This window comes from Mauremys mutica, chromosome 12 (assembly GCF_020497125.1).
Source record: "Mauremys mutica isolate MM-2020 ecotype Southern chromosome 12, ASM2049712v1, whole genome shotgun sequence".
Taxonomy (NCBI): Eukaryota; Metazoa; Chordata; order Testudines; family Geoemydidae; genus Mauremys; species Mauremys mutica.
This window is the reverse complement of record NC_059083.1, coordinates 77,727,641-77,755,370: the sequence shown is the minus strand read 5'-3', so window position 1 is coordinate 77,755,370 and position 27,730 is coordinate 77,727,641. Positions and strand designations below refer to the sequence as shown.

General features: G+C 42.3%; 1 protein-coding gene across 1 annotated transcript in view; it reads right to left on the bottom strand.

Annotated features, from left to right (window-relative positions):
• Window positions 1-8,315: 8,315 nt before the first annotated feature.
• Window positions 8,316-27,730, bottom strand: part of KCNJ16 (potassium inwardly rectifying channel subfamily J member 16) — a 39,395-nt gene continuing 19,980 nt past the window's right edge. Inside the window, exon 3 of the mRNA XM_044981590.1 lies at window positions 8,316-10,849. Coding sequence (XP_044837525.1) covers window positions 9,499-10,728 — 1,230 coding nt within the window. The 5' untranslated portion in view covers window positions 10,729-10,849 and the 3' untranslated portion in view covers window positions 8,316-9,498. The remainder of the gene's footprint in view (window positions 10,850-27,730) is intronic.

Below are 27,730 nucleotides of genomic sequence, written 5' to 3'. Positions count from 1 at the left end.
ATGCTTCCTGTAGACTCAAGCAGAGCCGCAGCCCTGGTACTCAGAGGAGCTCTGACCCTACTCCACTAAGATTGCACCTCATGAAAAGCTAGAATAACAGGCTCTCTCTCCTTAGCAAAGGGAATGCCTTTCCTGGGGCCACTGCACTCTACTCTGGCTGTTCCAAGCAGGTGCCATCCAGCCTTTACTTTATAAGCTCCCTAATACTTTAAAAAGTTGGTTTTAATCCGCTAATATTATTTGAGCCAATATCCACATCCGATTAAGCAAACACTGTTGGGAAGGTCAGAGAGAAAAAGATGATGCCACTTTCTTATCAAGTGTGCGCACGCACACACACACACACAAATCAAAAAAGAAATTCTCAGAAAATTACACTCTTTCTAGCCCACAGCTGGTTGTGGCAGCATGATGCAACTCAGAGCACTGCTTTCTGCACAAGTCCTGCATAGAACACAGTCCTAAAAGTGGCGTGTCTCACTTGCAGAGAGCTGGTGTTTGTGCTTTCCAGCTGTGAGTGAGTGCTTCAGAGAGAAGAATCTTAGCAGGCAAATTTCCTCTCTTTTGCTGCTTGTGGAGTAGATGTGAACAGGTCGTGATTTCCCCCAGTTACTTTTCATTCACAATAATCCCATGAAAAACTTCTGCAAATAATTCTCAGTCTGTAATTCATTCATGAGTGAAGATCTTTGCAAATATTCAAGAGCTGTGTTAATTTGAGAAAAATGGGTCATATTCCAACTTTCTGTTCTTTTACCGGGGCCTTGTTTCAGGAAACCATCCTTATTAAGCTCTGTCCTGAACTGGGATGGACTTATGCACATGTTTAAGGGTTTCCCTGTATTGGAGCCTGGAAGGGTGAATATGCATAACTCTGAAATGCACGCTATTCAGATTTAACAAATATTGTAGGACAGGGGTTCTCAATCAGGGGTACACAGACCCCTGGGGGTTTGCAGAGGTCTTCCAGGAGGTGCATCAACTCATCTAGATATTTGCCCAGTTTTACAACAGGCTACATAAAAAGCACTGACGAAGTCAGTACAAATGAAAATTTCATGCAGATAATGACTTGTTTATACTGCTCTGTATACTATACACTGAAATGTAAGTACAATATTTATATTCCAATGGATTTATTTTATAATTATATGGTACAAAGGAGAAAGTCAGCAATTTTTCAGGAACAGTGTCTCTGACACTTCTGTATTTTTAAGTCTGATTTTATAAGTGGTTTTTAAGTGAGGTGAAACTTGGGGGTCTGCAAGACAAATCAGACTCCTGAAACGGGGGACAGTCTGGAAAGGTTGAGAGCCGCTGCTGTAGAACACCTGATAGTGGCCCCAGCCATAGACAAAGGAGAAAGGATGAGAGACAGAGAATGAATCAAACCTGACGCATGAGTCACATCCATGCTATGGGCTGGGTAAAGCATCGTTAGGCTGGTGGGGGTGACCACCACTCTTCATTTAGGATGGCTGTGGGAATCAGGCTCCTTTATAGCAGAACCACCTAGGACAAGGAGGTATGTGAGCCCAGACAGAAATTAGAAGTATGTGGGTAGAGGGCTTTACTGGCTATTGGTTCACTGAGGGTGAGGGTGGTTGAAAAAGAAGCAGGAAACACAGCACAAAGAGGGACTCGGGCCTGGTCTACACTTAAAAATTAGATCGACCCAGCCACATCGCTCAGGCATGTGAAAAACTCTCACCCCTGAGTGTCAGAGTTACACCGAGGTAACCGCATGATAGATGCAGCCAGGTCAACAGAGCTGTTTTTCTGTTCTTCCTGTGCTTAAAAAAGGGATCCATAATTACAGATCAGCTGTGTGTGACTCTTCCCTTTATATGGTCATGCTGTTCCCCTGCTCTCATCAGCTCTGGTAAAATTAGCAGTACAGTAATTACACTGGACCAAATTCACTGCTGGTGAAACAGCACATCTTTCATTGGAGTGAAACTTGAGGTTAATTTAGCCCTCTCTGTTCCATTTTAATAAAGCCAACTTAAATAGAGCAGAGGGGCTATTTATCTCTCTGTGTGTCTCTCTCCCTCTCACCCACACACACACACACACACACACACACACACCCCTTCCACTCTGAGATGATTGCATCTCCTTCAGCATTGTACCTGCATCCTGAAATGGCACATATGATGCAGGTTTGAAAGTGATCCTGGTGTATCTCTTGCATTGGCCCTCCTAATGGAAGACTGTTCCCTTCAGTGCCAGTGCCTTTCTTATGACTTCCCTCAGAAGAAGAAGAAGAAGGAGAGAGAGGGAGGAGAAAGCACTTGCTGGGCCCTTTGAGTGTAGATGCTGCTGTCCTGAGTGTTAGTGGGGTTCAACACACCGTGACACCCACAAACATATAAAGCAAAACCCAGTGGGGAGGGGATTCATGTCTTTGTGAACAGGCTGGTAACTAGCCAAACAGAGAGAGGGGATTTTAACCTATAGCCATGGTGAGTCACTGGTGAGGTGTTTACCAGAATCTGCCTCCCTAGTCACATACTTCTGTGCTGTGCTTTACTCTGGGAGCCGTCCCATTTAAATCAGTGGGGCAGCTTTTACTCAACATGAATAAGGATAGCAGAATCTAGCTCTAAATTTGGGCTGAGAAGGAAGTTTTCCCCTAAGGTATATTGATAAGGGTCTTTTCCAGCTTTCTACCCTGAGCAAGGGCTGATCCATTTATTTGCATTTTCTGGTGTTGGTGCCCATCCTAGGCTGTGGAAGCTTTTACACCCATTAAAACTAACCATATTCCTTACAAAACTTAAAATCCTATCGCACAGTGATTCTCTACCAGGGAGGTGCAAAGTACCCAGAGGTCTTCCTGGGGGTACATCAACTCATCTAGATCAATTTTTCTCAACTTGGGTGTTGCGACTCCGAGGGAGGTCGCAGGAGAGGTTTAGAGGGGTTGCAAGTACCAGGCGAACATGAGAGGGTGGCAAGCAGGCAATTGCCCAAGGCCCCATGCTACAAGGGCCGCCAGAGCTAGGTTATATGCTTAAGCCCTGGGCAGTGGGGATCGGGGTTCAGACTCCTGAAAGGGTTGCAAGAGTCTGGAAAGGTTGAGAACCACTGCTATAGCACGCCCCGAACAGGCTGCCTATATACATAACAATGCTGGGAATGAGTTCTGGTCAGATCTGACATGCTCAGTGTAGGTTGGCGACCTTACTGGGACTTTGGCCTGCCTGTCTTTGTGCTGTTCATTTTTGTATTGTAGTTGCACCTGGAGATATCATCATAGACCCAAGGCCCCCATTGTGTTAGGTGCTGTACAAATGCATAACAAAAAGATGGTCCCTGCCCCGAGGAGCTTACAATCAAAATATCAGATGAGACAACAGACAGAGGGTACACAAGGAAACAACGAGACAATACAGCTCAGCGTCTAAAACAGTGACTCCAGGTGCCTGACCATTGTCAAGTTTTCTGTGAGCACCGTGGTACAGGCAAGTTTTAAGGAGGGACATGAAGGAAGGCAAAGGGGTTGCATTGCAGATGTTTACAGGGAGCTCTTCCCGTGCAGCATGGAAGAAAGCACAAAGGAGCTTGTCTGAAAATTTTGTGTTCGGCTATGCACAGTGAAGGGAGCATTGAGTGTGAAGCGATTATTAGGGCATTTCCATTGTAGAGTCTGCCTGTTCTTCTGTATTATTTACAATTATAGACATATAGTGATATTTTGTAGTTGTATTTAATAAATTATCTTTATAGGCCTTGGGCTCACACATGCAGAGCCAAACAGATTGGCAGCATTTAACTTCTTGTCACTGATACCCATTGAAGTAAATATCTTTGAACATAAATAGATTGTTGTTCTATTGGAAAGGTCCCCGGTGGAATGTAGCCAGTGGCAAATCAAGCAACCCTCCAGTTCTGCTTCTATATATAAGAGAAATGATACAGTATAAATCAGAGGGACTGAACACGGGTAGAATCAGTATTTATAGCAACATTATTTATTCACTGAGTTTTGATTTATTGCAATGAGGTGGTGATGTCTAATGGGTTGAGCATAAGGGTCAGATTTAGGAAGTCTTGAGTTCTAATCCTGTATTTGGGCAATGCCATATAATTGCTCTGTCATAGCTTCCCCAACTGTGATGTGTTATAACAACACTTTTTAATGTAGTGCATCGGCATATCAGGACAATACATTGGCTGATGCTTGTACAGTGCCTTGAATATTTGGAGCATTCCATGTATCCTAAATGTTATTGGCAAACAGCTGCTACAGTGGTGCTCAGATTTTGTAGAGATGGGCAGGTGGGAAATAGCTAAGATGAATGGAAAGAGAAGGGATGGATTCTCTGGGCTGAGCTTTAGGAATAATTTTGAGTCTATAGCCCTTTTCTGCTAGTAGGTGCTTTCCAGAAATGTTTCATTAAATACCTCGGCATTAGTCATGAAGCAAAGCGGAGCAGGCATGCTTAATGACTGCTCGGGCTTGTATCCTGTTATGGCCACAAGGTGGCGCACAGATGACCAAAAATATATCTCGGGCTATGACTGAGCTAATGTCAGATGATTATTTGTGTGTGTGTCAAACCCTTCATCTTCACAGTGTGCCAGTGCCAAAGGGCAAACCCAAGGGACTTGATTTGTTACCCCCCTTGTCTGTAAATGGAAACCAAGGTCTATCAGCCCTGCATGTCTGCCATCCACTAACAACTTACCTAATTTTCAGTAGTTGTATGAAGTCCAGCTAGAGCTCTATGAAACCCAGTTGTATTCCTTCATATAGGTTGGTGCAAGACGTTGGTTCTGTTCCAGTCTACATGGGGTTTTCCTTTGCGAAGGAAAGTGAAGGGACTGATTTTCACCTGAAAACCACAACGCCCAACTGCCATTTACCTCAGAATCTCAGTTGTCCCAGTTGGATTCCATTCTGGGCCCACATGCGGCCTGAAGCCTTGGGAACCTTTTGACAAGCTGAGAGTGAGATTGGGGTTTGAAATGGAACCTGAATGAGTTTTGAGGTGCTTTGGGGTTTCACTGCAAATGTTGTGCCTGAAGTGAGCATGGGGGGCAACATAAATATCACATTTGCAAAAAAAAAGATGAACAGTCCTAGAGAGATGCAAGAATCAGAAATCAGTTCTGAATTTGGCAGTGGTCAAAGTCCAGATCTGAATTTTCCAATTTAGTACCAATTCTGCATGCTGCTTCTTTGATTCACTTCCATTCACCTCCAGCAGAACTAAGATTTGACCTTCGAAGCAGGCTTCAACTTGTTGGAACCAGATTCTGGATCAATTTTTGAAGGAGACGGGGGCAGAGAACGAGCAGAGTTGAACAAAATCCAGATCCAAATTTTCTGTCTTGGCCCTAATCTCTATACAATGATTGCTTTGCTCCTTTAGTCGCCGGATTTGTTCTTACCCTACATTGGAATAAGCAACCTAGGACACGCGTGCCAAAGGTGGCACGCAAGCTGATTTTCAGTGGCACTCACACTGCCTGGGTCCTGGCCACCAGTCTGGGGGGCTCTGCATTTTAATTTAATTTTAAATGAATCTTCCTAAACATTTAAAAAAACTTATTTACTTTACATACAATGGTTTAGTTATATATTATAGACTTATAGAAAGAGCCCATCCAAAAACATTAAAATGTATCAATGGCATGCAAAACCTTAAATCAGAGTGAATAAATGAAGACTCGGCACAGCACTTCTGAAAGGTTGCCGACTCCTGCCCCACATGTTATTTCGCTTGCTTTCTTGATGACTTGAAAATGAGAGAGCTGCTAAAACGTAGCCTAACTGGGCTGCCTAAAATCGTCACCCTGCTCCCAACCCCCTTCTATCTGCATTCTCCGAGACTAAAAACAGCCAAAACTTTTTTAAAAATGTCTGTAAAGTGTTTACAGCCAGGTTTTGTTCCTACAAATATGCCTCCAGTGCACAGTACTGCACCTGTGATTTGCTGAAATGACTGTGCAGCTTAATGCTTCATGTTAGGTAGAGAGCCAAAGTCAGACCTCCTGCACAGCGTTTAGAAACGAGGAGTAAACAAAGGGATTATACGTTATGTTCCCCCATCTGAAAACTGACTTCACAGAAAACATGCGCTAAATGATATATGATAATAGGGAAGGAAATGCCAACTGCCTGAATGAATGGTGGGGGCGGATCTGGAAAAATGTTGTTGTTTTTTTTAAATAATAAGGTCTTATTATATTCCCTGTATCATAAACTAACCTTGACTTCAGAACAATAGTTCTGAGCTTGCGGAGAAAATAACTGAGATGCAGCCTGTACTAATGATACGTGGGGCCACTGCAAAGAGATTTTTACTTTATAGTCAACAATTTGCATTATCAGGCATGTTCTGCTGAAATAAAAGAAATAAAATAACCCGGATAAAGGGAGGAGGCAAACTGGTTGTTCAGTTCAGAGCACAGTCTGCTCTCTGCTACTGCAGCCAGTCTCTCCTAGACCTAGTCTCTCCAGGGTGGGCAGCAAAGGGATGAGCTACGTACAGTCCTTTGCCCTTCTGCCCTAACCTTCAGATCTGCCTCTGCACAAGGAGCATGTGCTGCAACCTTGCAACATTCCCCACCACCCCAATCCTTTCTCCAGAACTCTGCAAAAGTCGGGCATATTGCCTTGGGCAGCTCCCATTGAGCAAATAATTCCACCTGCCCCCAACGCCGGGCCATATCTGAAAGGCACAGCCTCGCCCTTTGTGGGCCCGTGATCACTGGGTGAAAAGATTCCCATTAACTTCAATAGGTTTTGAAGCAAACCCTCTGCCCATTTTTCTGCTGCTGATGTGCATATTTTTTTGCACAGCGGTGAGTGAGGAAAAGCTGCATGCTTTTCAGGGGCAAATTCTCCATCTAGTTCCCAGCCTGGCACAGGGAGCCCTCTTTCTCACCCGCCACCAGGCTGCGGTGCCATTCAGACTGAAGCAGCCACTGCAGGAGTTTGCAAAGTCCGGTTCTGGGAGGGAGGATGGAAGATTCAAACAGGAGCCAGCCATGCCCCGCCCACTGCATGACATCATACAGGAAGTTTGGGTGAAATGGGACACCACGCTGGACAGAGATTCTGTATCCCATTCACACCATTAGCTAGTCCCCTAGCTTACACAGTGGAACCACACGAGTTCCACTATCAAAGGGCCCTCAACACCCAAGAAAGCTGTTAACCTTGGATGGTCACTTTAGATGAGGAAGTCACCTATAGCATAGGGTTGTGGATGGGTTGTTCTGTGAAATGAGCTGACTTCTTGATAAGAGGCTTCCCTTGAATGTATTTCTAATTTTGAGGGCTTCACTTTTGTTTTTAAATTCTCATCCTGCAGCCGTCCCACCTTGCGCCCTGAAAATCTTTCCGTGACATCTTCAGCGCACAAGACATGGAAGCTGCAAACGCTCTGACCCAGAGAGGATGTGGGTTACAATATGCTACCATGGGGTATATGTGGCAGTAGCATACACTCTCCCTTAATGCATTTCTTTATTCCTGTGTCTTCATTAATGAAAAGCCAATACATGCATTCCCAGGCTTAATTGTACAACATTTTATATAATCTGACAAATGTAATATAAACAGCAAACGCAGGAACGTAGGAATTGCCAGACTGGATCAGACCAGTAATTCATTCAGTGGCTCTCAAACTTTTTTTTCTGGGCTTCTCTTTCAAAATATTTCAGCCCCCTGCCCCCCAAAACTGATAGCCAATTACTGTACATACTCATAGGGACACACACCCTGGTATTGCCACTACTTTTGTGGTGGAGGCATTGCCTTCAGAGCTGGGTGGCTGGAGAGCAGTGGCTGGTGGCCAGGTGCCAAGCTCTGAAGGCAGCACCACTGCCAGCAGCAGCACAGAAATACGGGTGGCATGATACAGGGCGGCAGCTGCTGCCTGTATCCCTCTCCCACTCCTCCCAGCAATATTTTTTGTGATCTTGCGACCCCTCTATAATAGCCTTGCGACTCCCGTTTGGGTCAGGACCCCTAGTTTGAGAAACGCTGATCTATAGTCCTGTCTCCAAAAATGGCTAGCCTCAGATGCTTCAGAGAAATCTGTAAGAATTCCTGTAGTGGACTGTTATGAATTAACCTGCCCACCGAAGAAGTTTCTTCCTCACCCACATCAGTTGGCTTATGCCCCAAAACATACATTCTTGTACAGACACCCACATCTATATCTGTATCTACAGCAGGAAGCATATGACTGTTCTCTGGATTTGACTAGCAGTAGGTGTTTCCAGAAAAGGCAACCTGCTTATTGTGAACTTGTATACAATGAGTCTCTATTTATAAAATCCTCTTCCACAAACACTTACTCACACATGTTGCTTTATTACATGAGTAAATCTACTCACACAGGTGGTTTCCAGACCGGCGATTGGTGATAGGGAATGAAAAATCCCCAAATGGTTTTAATGCATTTGCAAAGTGCATAGCTCAATAGTTCACCAAGCTTCTTGTTTATCAAGCTGTTAGTCGCTCAACACTGTTGTATGGCACTGAAACTTGGACAACCTATAGACACCACTTGAAAGTCCATGAACGCTGCCTTCGTAAGATTCTGAAGATCAAATGGGAAGACAGGTGCACCAATATTAGTGTTCTGGAAGAGGCAAAGACCACCAGTATTGAGGCAATGATCATCCATCAGCAGTTTCTCTGGACTGGTCATGTTGTCCGGATGCCAGACCATCACCTCCCAAAACAGGTCCTGTTCTCTCAGCTGAAAGAGGGGCACCATAACGTGGGTGGACAATGGAAGCGTTATAATGACTTGCTGAAGGACAACCTTAAAAAGTGTAATATTGACACTTGGGAGACACTTGCCTAGGATCGCTTAAAATGGAGTGAAGTCCTATGTGATGATCCCCTGCATTTTGAACTTGCTCGCCGACAAGCTAAAGAGGACAAGAGGCGCAGGAGGAAGGAGAGACTAGCTTCCAGTCATGGTCAACAGCCTCCTGCTGAGCCTGAAAAGATCTGCTCTCGTTGTAATAGAACTTGTGGTTCAAGGATTGGCCTTATTAGCCACCTGAGGACCCATAACTCCCATGGAAGATGATCATACTCAGTAACGAGTGATCACCCATCATCATCAGTTTCCAGAGACACCTTTTCTTGCTGGAAAAGTGTTCCGTGCAAGGAACTGTATTAATTGTAACAGACATGCACTGTAGATAATGCAGAGGAGATTACAGGTGGACTGCTGTGAAAGCCAGATTAACAAGGGAATCTGTATTAAGGGTTCAGAATAGGATCCAGAATACCAAAGTGATCAGATAAAGGGGGAACAAATAACAAAAGCGTGGCAGCAATACTTTTGAAAAATCTACCTACAGGATACATTATATTGGTTTTATTCTCTGATTGGATGAGTATACACTTAGAATTAGATTTATTAGGTAAATACTTGTGTGTATGGAGTTCAACACTGCTTATATTTTACAGGCTGCTTAGGCAACAGTTGGGGCAGTAATTTTAATTGCAGTGAATAGCTAGATCTTGGACTTTGCTGAGATTCTATTTAAGGTCAGTGGATCTTTCTGATAAGGCAGCTCTCTAGAATCTTGGTTGACAGCTTTCATTAAATCTTCTGGATCTTCAGAACTGCTGATGAGCGCAACTGCCTTAAATGATGTATCTCTGACCTCCAGTGTTGATGTACTTGTTCCTCTGTCCAATGTTTTCTTAGTTCTGTTCCATTCATGTTCCTTCCTATCCAGTTGTTTTGCACTGCAATAGGGAGCGTAAACCTCCGTGGTTTCCTCAAACTGTAGGCAATCCACATTGTAGTATTTTTTCCTCACCTGCAAGACATTGTTGAACCTGTGTCCCCAAAGGATTTCTCGGGGGACATATGAACTTCTCGACTGGTGTGAAGTTCCTGTTGAATCTCCAGTGTAGACAAATGTAACCAAGATTTCAAAACTGTCTTTGGCCAAAGCTTTTCGATCTAGACCATATAAAGGGCTGTCATGGTGAATTTCATGTACGATGGTCACGGGTGTAACAAGTATGACCTGGTCATTTAGTAACTTCAAGTCCTTGTATTCCATTGTCATTCTCCCGTCCATATCTTCCATGTAGCGCAGAAGCTGAGCTCGTACTGTGCCTTCAACCATGTGGTTTGGCCGGAAATCACCAATGCGCCACATGAGGCAAAGTTTATCATCTCTTAGGCCTACGGTGGCATAGTAGCTGAAGCGGATGGTCTGAGCTCTCTTTCGAGCTGTGGCCATTTTAGCCAAGGCAGCTCCAATAATGAATGTGTCGATAATACAGCTTAATACTGACTGTAGGACCACCATGAGGATCGCTACAGAGCACTCTTCAGTGACGCAACGAAAGCCGTAACCTATGGTCGTCTGGGTTTCAAGTGAGAATAAGAATGCTCCCGTGAAGCTATGCACCTTAGCAACACAAGGGGTTATTTCTTCATCATGTACTAAATCTCCATGTTGGATTGCTATAAGCCAAAAGACCAAGCCAAAGAACAGCCAAGAAAGAATGTAAGATAAAGAGAATATCACAAACATATGGCGCCATTTGATGTCCACTAATGTGGTGAAAATATCAGCCACGTAACTCTCCCATTCTCCAAAGATGTGTTTGAAATACACATTGCAGCTGCCATCCTTGTGGAGAAATCTCTTCTGCATTTTTTTTGCCCTCACTGTGGTGCATTCTTGAGAAGAATTTTGGTAGCTAAGCTTATTTCCTTGCATTTTTACAAGCCTCTAGTGATCACAGTGCTCAGTCATCCGTCTTGTGTCGGCTCAGTGGCCTCAACTCACTGGTCACGTCCGTGGTTCCAATGGCTAATTGTTCTCTCTCCTCATTTGAAATCTACAAAAGAAAAAGAAGAGAAGAAAGTTTAATTTTGATTTCCTATGCTGGACTTTCCATGGCACCTAAACTATGCACATTACCTCTATGGTTTCAGTAACTCCTGTTAAGTTGTACAAATATTGAGTATTGATTATTCCTCTCACCTCAGAAAACATTATTAACTTGGGACTGTACTTGTAAAATAAAACTTGCTGGCAATTTTCTGAACTTTTTAAAGATTTTGTATCCAGTCAAAATGGACAACGAAGAACATTTGTTTTTTCTATTTTATATATTATATTTCTAAAGTTTCTCACAAGTCGCATTTGGTCAGGATGGATTACCATGAAGCCTTAATAGGAACGACAAGCAGATGGACCTTTTGAACAAAGAGCTGAAATGAATGAACTAGAAGAGAGATATTCTTGAAACGATGGACCCAGTTGCCAAGCTTGGAAATCTGAATCTGGTTGCCCCATTACAGATTGAGGCACTCAGGGGAGCTTGCAGACACACTGGTACCTGACTGAAGTGTTAAGTGTCAATTGAAACAGTCCATTGAAAATGAATGTAAGCACCAACATTTCAAAATTTGTTTCTGAGGGCCAACTTCTGCTCTCAGTGACACGGCTGCAAATTGAAGCCAATAGACGTACTTTGGATTTGTAACTGCGTAACTGAAAAAAAACCACCTTAGACCTGAATTATCATTCTCAGTATCATAGCAACATGGGAGAATATTTCACACGTGCACAGTCTTCTAAGCTCTTGATTGCCCACTAAGCTCCAGAAGGACTAAGCTAGGATTGCCAAAGTTTTTCTTCTACAGTTTTGCAAAGTTCTGCTAGTCATATTGCTAAACGGGCTAACCCTCTTTTCTACCTAGGGGTAAGCAGATGACGTCATATACATGACATCAGTGGACCAGATTCTCCTTTCACATTGTTGTAAATCAGGGGTAACTCCATTGACATTAGTGGGGTTTGACTGGTGTAAAACTGGTTTAAGTCAGAGGAGAATAGGGGCCTATAATCATGTCACATTGCAACATGTAATAAAAGAGAGACTGAGGTACTGACTAACCAATGCCTTGCACATTTCTTGGTCATTTATACCCATGCTTAGTGGGTTTGAAACACTGACAAATCAGAGTTGATTGTAGGGCTTGCTGAAATTTTTCAATCATAACTTTTTTTGACCGAAAACTGAGTTTTCAACTTAACAACATTCTTTGTTGAAAGTGCTTGCTCTCCTCAAAAAAATTAGATTTTTCAACCAAAAAACAATGTTCTTTCTCCCCCGTCCCCCTGTTTTTCAAGTTTTTAGTTGAACATTTTTAGCTTTAGGTTTTCCAATGAAAAGTCAAACTTCCTCATGGAAAGACAAAAAAATAACATTGCCCAACCAGCCTGGGTATTTTGCACCAACTCTGTAGTCATTTTGCATGGGTGTAAATGACCACACAAGATTCAAGGTACTGGAGAATCTGTCCCATAGACAGCAATACTGGATGAGCTAAAATAACAGGCCAAAAATTCTTCTTACATCTGAGTAACAACGACAGGCATGCTTAGACACTATTCCAAAAACACTTAAAAGCCAAACATACTTTCCTTTTCTTTCTTTTTCTCCCCCCCCCCGCTTTTTTTTTGGGGGGGGGGTAACAAGAATGAATGTGTGACATATGGCATCGTAGCTTCAGAATGTGGCCTTCATTAAATAACACAACATGAATGTTTCCAAAAATACTCCTTGGAACACAGTCTTTGGAAACATTCGTATGATTTGCTTTACTCGTGGCTTTAAATATCCATTGTAGTGTCGTCCATTGCAGACTCTTGACCTACCATTTAATAAGTTGCCTTTGAACAACAAACAGAAATTGGGAACAGTTTTATTATTTGAAAAAACTCCATGATGTGAGGTGTGAAAAAGAGGCAAAATTTGATCAAAGGCCAATATGATTTCAAATAAAAAAACATGCTTAAGGTTATAATTGTTTTTCTTGTTGACTGGTTCAAACAATAGTTCCTTAAGAAACCACAAACATCATGGGATTCTGAGAGCAACAAAACAGTTCATAAATCAAGGGCTACTGAGTTGACTCTGCTCTCTACTGCTTCCAGCAGAAAATCATCATGTTTTTAAAATGGCATTCCACTGGAACCATCTTAAATTCTAATGGTGCTGGCAACAGTTGTCTTCTGAAGCCCATTATACAGCACATAAAGCCCTGTGGAGAGTTTTGATTTTACAGGAACATGTGAGATGCAGGAACAGTATTTGAACATATGCTTGTACAATGCCTAGCACAACTGGACTTTGATTTCAGTTCAGGCCTCTACGTACTACTGTGTTACAAACAGTAATATCTATAAATTCATGAATATTTGTATGTAAGTATTTTTGCCATTATCAGGAAGACATGCAGCAAAACTGTAGGTAAAATTTTCAAAAGCAGCTATATGACTTAGGAGCCTAAATTGCAAGACTTTCAGTGGAATTTGGGCTGCTGAGTCATTTAGGTATTTTTAAATATCTTGCCCTGTATCTTAGACATGTGATTAAAGAGAAACGAAGCTAATAATATGAAAAAAATCTGAACATGTTAAGGTTGACCTATGAATAAATTTCATGTAGTAAACATTTTATATTGACTGATGATACTGAGTGTATCTTTGAAGTATTAAAGCCCATCCTCCAATACCCTAAAATAGATGAGTCTGAATTTTAATCCCCTTTTATCAATGGGAAAATTGAGATACAGAGAAGTCACATGATTTTCCAATAACAAATCAAAGGCAGAGCTAGGCTCTGAACTCAGATATTACTGGCTCCTAGTTCTGGTCTAAATCCATTGTGTCATTATTTCTTTTGTAGAATAATGTGAGGACTATTATTATTTGCCTTTTAATGAAGAGATTTTTCAAAAGAACCTAAGGGAGTTAGGAGCATACATCCCATTGACCTACAATGGGACTTGTGCTCCAAAATCATTTAAGTGCATCTATTTTGCTCTCTGCCTCAGCATGAAGGGATGGACGAGATGACCTACTGAGGTCCCTTCCCGACCTACATTTCTATGATCCTGTAAAATTCTCCTCCTAAAAGGAGTGGATAAAATCTCTTAGCCCTTGTCTGAAAAGACATATGCAATTCTATGAACTGGGCTAAAGGTTTTGCCATCTAGTAAAGATTAACAGAAAAAGAATTGATTCTGAGACATGCTCCTCTCACTAAAGCTCATGGCTCAGTTGCTGCAAATGAATCTCAGATATTGCCAATGAGCATTTTTGTGCTAACACACTAACTCTTTTGTTTTTGTTCCTGGCCATGAGCATGAACCTCATGATCCTCTTTTTCCTTTCCCCTCCTCCTCTCTCCCCTCCAACCATTTTGCTCTCTTCATCAGCGCAGGAAGTGTGTTGAAATTTACAAGACTCTAGATTTACTTCTTGTAATTGCATTTGAAAGAAAACTGGTTGCTGCTAGAAATGGAGCAGTAAGGCTGAGCTGGGTAGGAAGGTGCATAGCAATGGGCAAATTTCAGAAGGGATAGAGATTCCATGAGGGTAAACATCCCTCGCTTCAGAGGTTTATCCAAAGCTTCTATATGAACCTCAAAGGTCTAGAAATCAGGCTGGAGATCAGAACTCTCATATTAATTATTTGAACCAAGATCAGAACCCAACTTTGAGAGACAGCCTCTGTCCAAATGAGCTTTAATGATTGGAGCTGGGCACCTACCTCACACTGGTGCATTTGAAAATCTACCCCCTAAATTAACCAGAAAGACAAAAGCCAGGAGAGAGATTAAGGCATAGAGGTGAAATAATTTCTCCAAGGTCACAGAGCGGTCAGTGGCAGAGCCAAGCATAGACTCAGGTCTTCTGACTCCAGGCAAGGACGTGAGTAATGCAAACTTGTATATATCATTATTATGTTCACCTCTTCTCTTGAGTGGAACCCAAGTCAGAAGAGCAGTATAAAAAAGCAGACAAAGGGAAAAAATGGATACACTTTTTCATATCTCAAAATAGCTCCAATTTGGTTCAATGTTGGATGAAGGTATTGAGGGGTTCTAATTGTATCTGAATGCTCTTCGGCCATCTCCCATTCTGATGCAAGCAAGACCTGAACTCTGATTTGAATTTTGTCAACTTGCTCAGAGAAGCAATAGCTTTGGAGCACTGAGCATCCAACTTAAGTCTTTGGACACTCATAGTAAATGTTGGTTCCAAGTAAATCATGTAATTTTGAGCTTATTGAGTGTGACAGTGTCACTTTAAATCAATCGTACTGTAGCACCTTCACCTAATACCCTATTAGTTGCTGTTACACCCATCATGAAGCCATTTCCCCATCATTATGTAAACTAATAGGGGTGAATTTTTGTTCAATGATACGTCAGTCAACAGTCTGGTTGTAAAATATTAAACAAAACAATGTAAAAATCTTTGTTCCAAAATAATGCTATTCTGAGAATCAGATTAAATCAAAAAGAAAACAATCTGAAACCTGCGAAAGAAATTGTGTACTCTCTCTCTAACCCCTGATGCATTCAATGAATCTCACTTTAGCGTTGGTTTAGCAATTGCGTCACACTTTCCCACCACATGTTGGAGGGGGATCTGAAAGTTTTCCAGTTTTGTACATTGTTGTGTAACCCTGGATGACTTTCAGTTCAGAGACAAGAAATGTGAAGAGCTGAAATATTTAAAACTGGTTTGGAACTGATTCATACTCTAGTTCCTCTTTTAAAAAAAACAACAACAACAAATCTATTATAGGTTGAACAATCTAAAATGAAGCCTTTTCCTTAATTATTCCTCTGCTAAGGGAACATTTACTTCTCCTAGCACAAGAAGGTACTGAGATTATTTCTTGGATGTCTGAAAGTTTTCACCCATCCACGTGCTCCAGTAGGCTGTTATCTCACTAATTCCTCACCCTATTTTTCCATGACTGCCAAAGCAGTCCTTTGCTGGTCCTAGGATACCTATTCTTACCCAACTTGTCCCCTTCCCTCCTCTACAGACAGAAAGAGTCTACACGATTCCCAGTTTCAAATAATGTCTTTCCCACTCCTGGCTGAAGCTTCATTATGCCAACCACCACCTTCTTCTCTGGCATGATTCCTTTTGTATCCAAAGTTCTCCACCATGGCGCAAGTCCCAGCCAGTGATGGAGTCCTCAAATGAGTGGTCTGCATTAAGGCTCCTATCCAGTTAAGCATGTGATTAACTTTAACTTTAAGCAGGTGAGCACTTGCATTGATTTCAGTGGAACTACTCAGGAGATTAGGTTCTTTCCTCGATCAGGGCCTAAACAGCTGGCCCTGCATCAGTGAAGTCAATGTGTGTTTTAATACTGATATCAGGAAGAGCAAGATCTGGACCATAGCAATGAGATATAGTCAGAGATTTAAATCCAGAGTAATTCCTCTGAAGTCAATGGAATGAAGTTTTTCCAATCAAATTAGTCTTGTTTCTCTTTCATATAAATTCTGTGTCCTAATTTTGTTCTCTTCAGCTGGGAAAGTTGAGTCAATCCAGAGTGGTAAGGCTGCAATATACCAGCTGGCAACAGTATTGTGCTGAACAAATATTTGTTCACATATTTGTATCAATTCTAGCAGTAGTGTCCAATAAGCGATGCCTTTTCCCTACACCATATATTTAAAGACTGTTATTTTTTTTAAAATATCCAAACGAAGAAATAAAAACAAGCTCTGAATGGGCTAGGATCTGAGTTGGGCAGAAGACAAAAAATATTCTTCTTGGATTACCCATTCCAAACCTCAATAAGAGAGAGAAGACTTAAAATATCAATATAAAAGTGTTTATTAAACATTTTAAAAGGCAGACATAAATAGCACAGAGCAGCAGACGGTTGCACAGACTTTAAAGTCATGCAATGGTGCTGTAATCGGCACTGGAACAACTCACAGTAACAAATATATTGACATTTAATTCATCTAAGTGAAACCAGATCTTGTTTAAAAGAGAGAGAGAGAGGGAGGGAGAGAGAGAGAGAGAGAGAAGGCATTTGGCCACTGAGGGTTGACAGAAGAGGCCTGGGAAGTTGATTTCACTTGATAACTTATTAAGATAGGCGACCAGGTTCAGAGTGGTTTGGGCATTGGCCTGCTAAACCCAGGGTTGTGAGTTCAATCCTTGAGGGGGCCATTTAGGGATCTGGAGCAAAAATCTGTCTGGGGATTGGTCTTGCTTTGAGCAGGGGATTGGACTAGATGACCTCCTGAGGTCCCTTCCAATCCTGATATTCTATGATTCAGAGGACAGGAGGGACTAGGGTGCTCCAGTGGCAGGGAATGGAGTTAGTGAGAGGTAGCCAGATAATCCTAGCAAGTGAACATGCCCCATGCTGCCCCGTCTTTCCACTTCTGCCCTTTACTTAAGCTTTTCTGTAGAGTAGGACAGGTGGAGCAATATTTCAGAGTAATCTTCATGATTATAGGTTAGTGACTGAAGCTTGGTGTGGGGAGTTTGATAGCTACATGCTCTATGGCACACACACATATATCTGTGTGTATGTATATATGCAATATATATAAAAAGCTTGAGAGGAGGAAGTGTTGGGTAGTTGTGATTGAATGGAATCTCTTGGGCCCATATGAATCCTGCCAGGTTACTAAACAGCACCTTTGGTAATCCTAGTTCACTAGAGGTCTGATGCAAAATCCACTGAAGTCAATGGAAAGACTGTTTGTTTCAAATAGGTTTTGGATCAGACACTAGGTGCTCAGGTATCATGGTAGTGGATGCAGTTAATAGGTTGGATGAGATCAGCTCAAGAGAGGAGTGAGAGGTGAGGAGACTGCCCCACTATAGAGGATCAAGAGCGTAAGAGGAGATGGGATTGCCCATCATGCATCTGTGCAGAGCAGGACTGGAGGAGGAGAGAGGTGGTACCAAGAATAGGAGGTATCTCCCCTCATTTCACAGACTAAATTATGCATTGGAGGAAGGCAAGCATGGAAGGATCATGAACTAACACTGAGAGCTTATAGCAGAGACCTAGAGTGATTATGGACGCATGAACAATGAGGAGTCCTTGTGGCACCTTAGAGACTAACACATTTATTTGGGTATAAGTTTTTGTGGGCTAAAACCCACTTCATCAGATGCATGGAGTGGAAAATACAGTAGGCAGGTGTATATATACAGCACATGAAAAGATGGGAGTTGCCTTACCAAGTGAGGGGTCAGTGCTAACAAGTTAATTCAATTAAGGTGGAAGTGGCCTATTCACAACAGTTGACAAGAAGGGGTGAATACCAAGGGAGGAAAAATCACTTTTGCAGTGCTACTGAGGCCAATGTAATCAAGGTGGCCCATTTCAAACAGTTGACAAGAAGGTGTGAGTATCAGCATAGGGAAATTAGTTTAGCTTGTGTGAAGTGGCTCCCTTTGGATAGTCCATTTGGATTATTTGGCATTAAATACTTCCATTAAGAAATCCAATTCACAGGGAAAAGTCTGGCACAAATTTGTGATAACCCATCTTCCTCAGCAGTCATGCTGCAGAGTTCCTGCAGGATCATATCACATAATACTTGCTTGCCATATTCTTTTGTCTCATCCTACCTGGTCCATGTGGATGAAATGACAGTTGCTTGGCATACAACCCTAGAAAAAGAACTACCCAATAAAAGACAGGGAGGCAATGCAAAGGGTATTATCTGAGGTTGCTGGAAAAAAATGTCATTATCATGTCAGATTGCAGTTCTAACCGTTTCTACTGACTCACGAATTCTAGCTATGAAAATACTGGTACTCTGGCACTTCAGAGGATTCTAGGGGTTTCTTCAGAATGGCATTTGTTCAGTTATTCAGCAACCCAGAAATTGCTCTCTTCATCTTTTTGTTGATGGATCATTTTCTCCCCCGCTTTGGATTTACAGGAGAACAATAATCCTCTCAGAAATTAGATGTTTTACAAGGCCAATCCCTTGGTGAATATGGTGACTTATTTGTATGTTGCAGGACATGCAGGTGTGGATTGTTTCATTCAAACGTGTGACTTGAAACCTAAAGCCTCTCACATTCAGTAGCTTTTAACAGGGCACTATTGCTATTAATATTGTTCTTCATAAAGAATTATTTTATAATTATTATGGGCCCGCTGCCACTGATTTCACTTGGGACAGGCCTGATAAAACATCCCGCCTTCCTCTCACAAAGGTGTCATTATAAACACAATAGAAATACACTGTGATTAAAAACAAAACACGTGAGTAGGCATATTTTGCCTGAACATTGTGGGCCACATTCCCGGCTGGTATAAATTGCGTTGGCTCCTTTGATTTCAATGAAGTCATGTCAATTTACACCAGCTGAGGATCTGGTTTTTAAAAGTGTGTAATACAGAAAATGCAGGGCTCCCCATGTGACCAGACCCATGGTTTATCTTGTCTGGAATCCTTCATCTTGTAGAGGAACATTAATACTCTTCTATTTCAATTAGCCAACTGTGCAATGTTTTATATGTTAGAAAATTGCCTACCTAGTGTGCTTATCAACTGACACCCAGAAGAAAGAGATTAGATCACATTAACATGGGAATCTCATTTATCACATTATCTAATCCTTTTTCTGCAAGACCAGTGATGCTTCTATGGTCCATCCCAACAACTTTACTCTGAACCATAAGCATGGCCGGCCCATTTTTGCACACAACCTCCAGAAGGGTGCCACATTCTTAAAGGAACAGGGCTGACAGCTAAAAAAGTATGTGGTATTAGCTCAGGAGTGAACAACTCCCAGGATCTTCTGGGAATTTTATGCAATTTTACTAATAGCAAGAAAATAGGATCCACATTAATTCCAGGTGTAGACCACAGGGGCCACGGAACCTGGGAAATGGGGTGGGACTCGCAGCCCTGCAGTGGAAATATCATGTGGGCTGTGCCCCTACATGTAAACTCGGAGGCAAGAGCAGGACCCAAAGATGGGCTCAGAAGCAGATAGAAACCTGCAGGACATTCTTCCCAGCCTGGAGTCAGCTATCCACTCTCTTCCCACTGGTGAGTCTTAGTACCTTCTCTCTCTTCCCCCTCTGCCTTCCCATTCTCAGGGAACTTCTGCCCCCCTTGGTAGACTATGTCCTCTTCCCTTGCCAAAGGATAATTCAGGGTGGGCAGAGTTCTCTCCTTGTGGGAATCTCCATTTGCTTCAACCGTATTCAAATGTCACTGGGTGCCCACGTAGAACACAGGTCTCGTGTACAAAATTTAATTTAAATGATAGGTATCCCGAGCCTGGAAAGCAAAATAGAATTAAAAATCTCTGACAAGAATGTGGTCTGGACTCTGAGTACCCCAGGTTCTATGGGGCTGACCCTCAGTTGTAAATTGACCTAGCTCCATTGGAGCCAAGTCAAGATCAATGACTTACACAAACTGAGGAAATGGCCCATATGCTTACGGACTATAAGGGACACATCTAGCCCCCATCTCCAAAGGACTGCAGGCTTTCCAAGCAGCAGAGCCAGGGCCATTCTATAGCAATGGTTGGTCACTTTGCTGCTATGGAGGGTGAGGGGTGAGATATGGGGTGAGCACACAGGTGTTGTGGCAGTGGTTAACATAAATCAAAATCACAGCATTAATGCTTAGGGGGTCATGTTGGTGGTGCAACACTGCAGCCAGCTAGAATCAACAGGAGCCCCCCTAATGGGGAAAAATTAAGCAACATGATTTCTTACAGCATAGATATATTAAGATTTTTTTTAATGAAATAAGTGATTTTAGGTCTCTCATGGCCCATATCACATTTTAGTATTGACCGAATTCCTCCAATTACTGTAGAACCGGTCATACAGGCCAGCATCAAAGTAAGCTTCCCCCAGGCCATGCTCCATCCGTGCCCCTTACTGAGAACTGTGCAAAGTTCAATGAGTTTGGTTCACAGGATTTCAAGCAAGTAGGCTGTGAGTTTACACCCACTAGGTAAGGTTCAGACCTGGGGCAAACAAGTGCATTCCCTTGATCTGAGTGTATTTGTACATGTTCACAACACCAGGTCTGAATTTGACCTTTCTGTCTCCCAACAAAACCCTCAGACATAGTCAGATTTGCTGAATTTCACATAGTTTTGCATTTCTCTGAGACATACAGTTTACAAAGCAATAAATCAAACCAGGCTGGCTTAAAACTGGGCCAAGGGTTTTGCACCAATAGTTCATGACCTGGACTGAGTTTGTAATGAAACTTAAAATGAAGCCAGTGTCTTGTGGTTTCATGCTTCACTATAAACATTTCCCAGAGCTATAGGCTTGACCTTTTCTGAAGGGGACTCTCTTAGGGTCCATTCTCCAGGTCATAAAATGCAGCATCTTTCTGCCAACAAACACACTTTGTTTCAATAGATGCCTGATGACTGGGTGCCTCTATTTTTTATTGCACAACTTGAGAGACCTTAAAGGGGCCAGGTTTTCTGAAAGTGCTCTCTGAAAGCCAGGTCCCTTTATGTTGTCTCAGGCAGGGTAATCAAACAACACTAGTCATTTTTGAAAATCTTGCCCAAAGTTTTTTGTTTGTTTTTTGTGGGGTTTTTTTTTGGTGAAGTTCACTAAAAGGTGGACCAAGACCAAGGACCAATTTCTGTGGATCACCAAACAGCTGCAGATGGCAACAACGTTCGGTTACTACTGATCTCAGTTTCACAGATCAATGACCTTGAAATGAATCTCATTACAATTCCCAGAAGCTGTCCAGTCCCACCTAATAAAATAAGATGCCAATGGCATTAGTATGGCCTTTATATTTTCAAAACTAAAATAGGGTGGAGTTGTACAAAATATCATATTTCTTCACTTCAGGGAGCAAATGGAAGGGTGGAGAAAGAGGGAGAGAGAAAGAACTAAAAATAAAACAGGTAAATAAAACTAATCATCCAGGCTGATCTAATTTTTTAGGAAATCTCACCAGAAAACCTGTTGTCTAAGCTTTCCAGCCTAATTCCCCGATCAAAGAGGTTGAGATAAGTGCTGGCTCAGTACTGAGTCAAACAATGTATCTGTATTTTTTAGGGAAAGGGTTGAATGATTTTCTGACCGATATTAACACATGTCGTTATGCAAGCTAAAATGAGGGTGATCAAATTTTATGTTCCTGGATGTCAGCTTGTCAATCACTACAAAGGCCAGGAAGATATTTTTCCTCCCATGTACAACTTGGCACTATTGGTTCTGGGTATTCACACTTGTGCAGAGGTCTGTGTTTCATAGTTTAAAGCCAGAAGGGGCCATTAGATCATCAAGTCAGACCTTCTGTATAACGTAGGCCATTAAATTACACCCCAAACCCCCCTTATTAAGACCAAAAACTTGAGTTAGACTAAAGCATTTCAGTCCTCAAAAAGCTAAATTGTTATGTGCCAGAGGCAGAGAACTGGAGAGACTGAGGTGCCACCAGTTCCTGAGGTCTCTGGGATTCGATTAGGTGAGATGTGCCCACATGATCCTAGCAGGTGTTCCATGTCCCATGCTGCAGAGGAAGGTGAAAAAACTCCAAGAGGTCTCAATTAAGACCTATTTTAAGGGCTTCACTGAGAAGAAAGAGGTGCACTGGCGCTTAGCACAGAGCTGAATTTCCCCCTTTGTGCATTTATAGTGATAAGTCTGACATATTTCCCTGAGATGTCAGGAAGGATGCTACGTTGGGCATCTTAGATGGCATAATGGAGTCCGTGGGCCTATGGTCTGATCTGGTCAGGCAATTCCGTTAGTCCTATGGCTCATCCCAAGTTTTAGATGCTTTATCCAAAATGAAAGAAGCCTCCAAACTTTTTGGCTCATTATATACCTCATCTATCCTCATTACAAGTTGACACAAAGCACCGTTCATCTCTACATCGCAACTGAGATGTGGGAATTTTTCAGTGGGCAGACTTGCTCCAGATCATACACTGTATAAATATCCTGGGCAAACACTGTCACGGTTCCATGTTTAATCTAGATTTCTGTTCTCTTTGTTTCCTGTCTTGTGCAGCCATAATATTTCCCCCCAGGAGTGATGTTGATAGTGTTGGGTCTATCTGTAACGCAGCCTGAGCTACAGGTGATACGTTGGTGCTAAGTTGATAACACTCCTTGTATGCTTGACAGATTGGTAAAGTAAACACGACTGTTGTTCCTCCAGTGCATAGCTTGGTACGTTTTCTTCCAATAGTGTAATTTGCAAGCCTGTTTCACACCAGCAGTAATATTTCCTTGAATACTTAACTGCAGGCCTTGCCCACACTATAAAAATAACTATGTTTAAAGAAGGCTGTGGACAAACCCTGCAATAACATGAGCTGTTTTATTGCCTCTGTGGATTTAAAAAGCAAAACAAAACAGACATATGATAACTGTGTCAAGTTACGTCTACAGAGATAAAAGACCTGCAGCATGGCAGCAGCTGGTCTGAATCAGCTGACTCAGGCTCACGGGGCTCAGGCTATGAGGCTAAAAATCACGGTGTACAGTCTACACAGCGATTTTTCAGCCCCAGAGCCTGATCTCTGAGAGCCCGAGTCAGCTGACCTGGGCCACCCACAGGTGTATAGACATAACCTCAGAAACCTACAGTTTTAATTATCTACCAGGGTTTAAATACACTTCGCTAACATGGTTAGGGTGGGAGGGATTGAAAGCACTGTCCACCCAGACAAGAAAAAAAATTGCATGCTTTGGCAACAGTTATGTTGCAAAACCAAGGATAATATCCAGTGATAGAATCTTTATTGATTTATATAGATGCCTATCTAAGGCTCTCGGTGTCCTGAAATCATTAATTACACAATTAATACCATTACATTAAATCTCCAGAGCATTAAGATCATAATTTCCAGAGGAATTCAGCCAGCCAGTCATCATCTGAGAAGCATACTTTCAGCCTTCTCCAAAAGCCTTGTAAAAAGATGTCTTCTCAAGCATGCCTCAAAAGCCGACCCAATTCAGGCTATTTCAGCCCATGGAGGGGAAGCAAGTTCCAGAGGGTTGGAGCCCTCACAGGGAACACTGGGCCAGATGCCTCCTCTCGTTTGCAATAAGGAGGATCCAACTCAGGTAGCTCTTGAGACCACAGCTGTGGCAGTATGGGTCAGACAGAGAGGGGATCCCTCAGTCCCAGGCCTTTTACAGCTTTATAGGTCACAACACACCATAAACTGCGAGCCCAACAGGCATCCAGCGCAGATGCCAGAGCACTGATGTCGTGTGCTCCTATCGCAGTGGTCCATTCAGTAAGCAGGCCTTCTGCGCCAGCGTTTTTCTCTCAATGGCCTGAAGGGGTGTAGCCGCATGTAGGGCACATGAATAATACAGTGGGGTGAGGAAGATGAGTGAACTAAGGGTATGTCTACACTACCCGACGGATCGGTGGGCAGCGATCGATCCAGCGGAGATCAATTTATCGCGTCTAGTCTAGACACGATAAATCAACCCCCAAGAGCTCTCCCGTCGACTCCTGTACTCCAGCTCGGCAAGTGGCGCAGGCAGAGTCGACGGGGGAGCGGCAGCAGTCGACTCACCGCGGTGAAGACACCACGGTAAGTCAATCTAAGTGCGTCGACTTCAGCTATGAAGTTGCATAACTGAGACACGGGGCACTAATTCAAGAAAAGCACCTAAGCATGTGCTTATCTTGAAGCACATCATAACGATGGACTGAAGCACATACTTAAATGCTTTCCCAAACTGGGGCCAAAGAGGTTAAATGCTTGCTGAAGGTCTTGCAGTGAATCATTCAGCCATCCCGTCTCTCTGCCCTGTCATACTGAGGCCAGTGAAGCAGCGTATCAAGCAGCTGTGTCTGTGAAAATGAAGATGTTATTTTCTGTCCAAAATAACTAAATGTTTCCAAAAGTGACCATGCCTATTTCCAAAGAGCAAGAAAATGCTGCCTTTAAAAATAAAAGTGAGAGATTGTGTGTGTGCCTGGGGGGCTGGTTATTAAATAGATGCTGGATATGCCTCTTCTTGTGCCCAAGTTGCATGACCCCAGGGTTAATCTTTGCTTGGGGGAGTTTCACTTAGCAGTTTTGTCAGTGAGCTACAGAAGGGAGGATCTGCTAATTTTGAGATGTTAGTCATTAATCTGTTCAAACAACCATGCTTTTCTCATTTCATTCTTCAAAGGCAAACGTAGCAAACAAAGTGAACAGATCTTATCGAGATGTTAACTAAAATACATCAAATAAAAATCTGTTACATTAGGAATGTCAATACTTGTGAGAAAATCGGTAGAAACTTCAGTAAGGTTGTTTTTTATTGCCAAAGCAAGTCCTCAGGAATGTTTTGGGAAACAGCTTCTCTTGTTTTCCTTATAGGTACAGTTGACCTATAAAAGTTAATCTATCACTGTTTAGCCTTAGTACAGATTAACTTTTCAGTGTATCGTCACAAGTGGCTATAGCATGCCACTGCGTTATTGTTCTGGCCTCTACATCATATGAATTTCTAATAGTCTTAGTTTTAATGTATTTTGAATATAGCTAAGCTCCATTAAGATTAGGCCAGAGCTGAATGCATAGCGGACAAAAAAATTGACGTCAATGGAAATCAATGCGAGTTGCAGCCAAACAGTGATAGTGGGAAGTTTTATCATTTATCTCTCTTTGTTCCCCTATCTGTATTTTATTTGGTTTCAATCTATGTGTGCCTAGAGATTTTCTTAGACTTTTGTATTTGAACAAATCCCAAAAGCCAACGAGAAACTCCTAAGTTTCACGTGGTTTTGACACAAAGCCTTAAATCAGCCCACGGTCACTCAAAATATTAATGAAGCGTTTAGTGAACCTTTCATTAACCCTGAGACCAGTTTCAAGGCTTAGCAAAGCTCAGACCCTGGTTCTGAGTGGTAACAAGGGTTTTTAGGAACATTTTGTGCAGCTCTAGTTTGAATTCATTCCACAGTGAAAAAAGTTTTAAGTTTCTAAGGAATGGAACCTGTCAAGGATGTGAAGAAGCAAGCTGAGATAGCAAAGGGTTTGCTGAGCTTGAAATTCCTTGGTTTAGGGGCAACTGTCATTTGATTGTAGTTAGTATTCAGTGCAGGAAACACAGATAATGGGACACTAGAAAGCAGTTTGGAAGGGGGCCAGAAACACTGTAACAATGGAAAAACAATCAGGGAATGATGACGTCAGAAGGTATCCTGAGGAAAGAAGAAAGGATGACTCTTCAGCCCACATGAATACTAGAGGGATGAAGTTATCTTGGAACTAATTGTTGACACAAACATGGTTTTAAAAGCTTGACAGCTGTGTAGCAATTAGCAGAGGAATTTGGTGTGTCAAAGCAAAAGAAGTGACAACAAGTGGAATCAAACAACATTGTGACGCGTGTTGACACTTATGATTTTATGGCATTAATTTGGTCCTTGGGTGTTTTTCAAAATCAGGAGTTCAGATCTCTTTGTTCTTCAGTGTAAAGCTCAGCTCTGAGGTCATTCTCCTCCTCACACACCCATGGCTGTTTATGAACACCCTCGGAAAACTCAAAACCCATTTCCCACAGAGGAAGACAGAAACAGGTTGGGTTATTGGACTGTCTCAGTTGTTCTTCTTAACAGCATATTGATCCCAAGGAGAGGAACACCATCTGTTGCTACTAGCTTGAAGCTTTATTGTAGTGGGAGCCTCATATCAACAATGAAAGGGAAATGCATGCCAGGGACCCATGATTAGGGGAGGTTCTGTTTTTTAGATCAAGCCAAAATGAAAAAGGAAGACAGCTCCATCTGCCTAAAAGAAAAGTTTCTTCTAGAGGATTGCAGGGTATATTGGATAATAAGTGATCTAAAAGGGCTTGCTCATGCTACTCCTTACTCAATCCAGATGCTAATGTTTGGAACACCTAGCTCCCTAACTGCACGGGTTCAAATCCCAGAAGAGGCAAGTTCAGCCTTTTGTGCTTCTGGGGTAGATACAACTGAAGACCTAATTTCTCCACAAAGACCTGCTGCCTGGTTTGTACTGGTATATTGAGAGGGGTTTTTTTAAGAAGAGAATAGAGTTTTCCCTACTGTTCTTAGACAAAAGAAATTCCTTCCCCCATTCTTGTGTATCATGTACTTCACCCTAGAAATAGCTACATTTATTTTGTTTGTGAAGCATCTGGGGATCTTGTGGGATAAAAAAGATAATAATTGATGTTTACAGTTGGGTCGAGCCACCATGTGCAGATCTGGAATCTCCTCCAGAATTGGCTGAATTGGGAAGGTTTGAATCTAAGTGCTCTGGAGTGAGCCCATCCCCAATATTGTTACATGTCTGGTGTATATGATTGTGACAGCTGATTCTCAACCCCAAGCCTTATCACACCAACATTTTCTCTTTTTAACTCGATATGCACAACCTAAACTTTTATCCACCATCAAACAAAATCTGAACCACACCTTCCTGCAATCTGATAAATTAAAGTCACTCTGAAATTGTTTGCAGTTGTGTGTGTGTATGAGAGAGAGAGAGAGAGAGAAAGAGTCCATTTTTGTGTGGGCCACCATATTTCCAAGTGGGAACAGAAAGTGGACATGACAAAATACCACCAGAAAAGCTGTTCTTATGATACTCCCAACCTAATCAAGAACAGGAAGCACTGGAAGTCTCAGCAGAGACTTTTCCTGGCAAAAGTTCCATCCAGTTTTGCAAACCCCAAAAAGATTTGGGTTAATATCCAGACTGCTGGTCGAGGCTCGGAACTGAACATCTGAACTTCCTGAGTTCTCCCATCACTGGTTTTGATGTAGGATGAGACAGCACTGTGGTTTTATGAGATCTGTTCGTTTACCATGTTTGTCTTCATTTGGGCTATGTTTCATTAGATCACATAAGTAAAGTAGGGTCAAGTCTGGTCTCTTACTTGGATGGTGCCTTTCAGCTACATGCT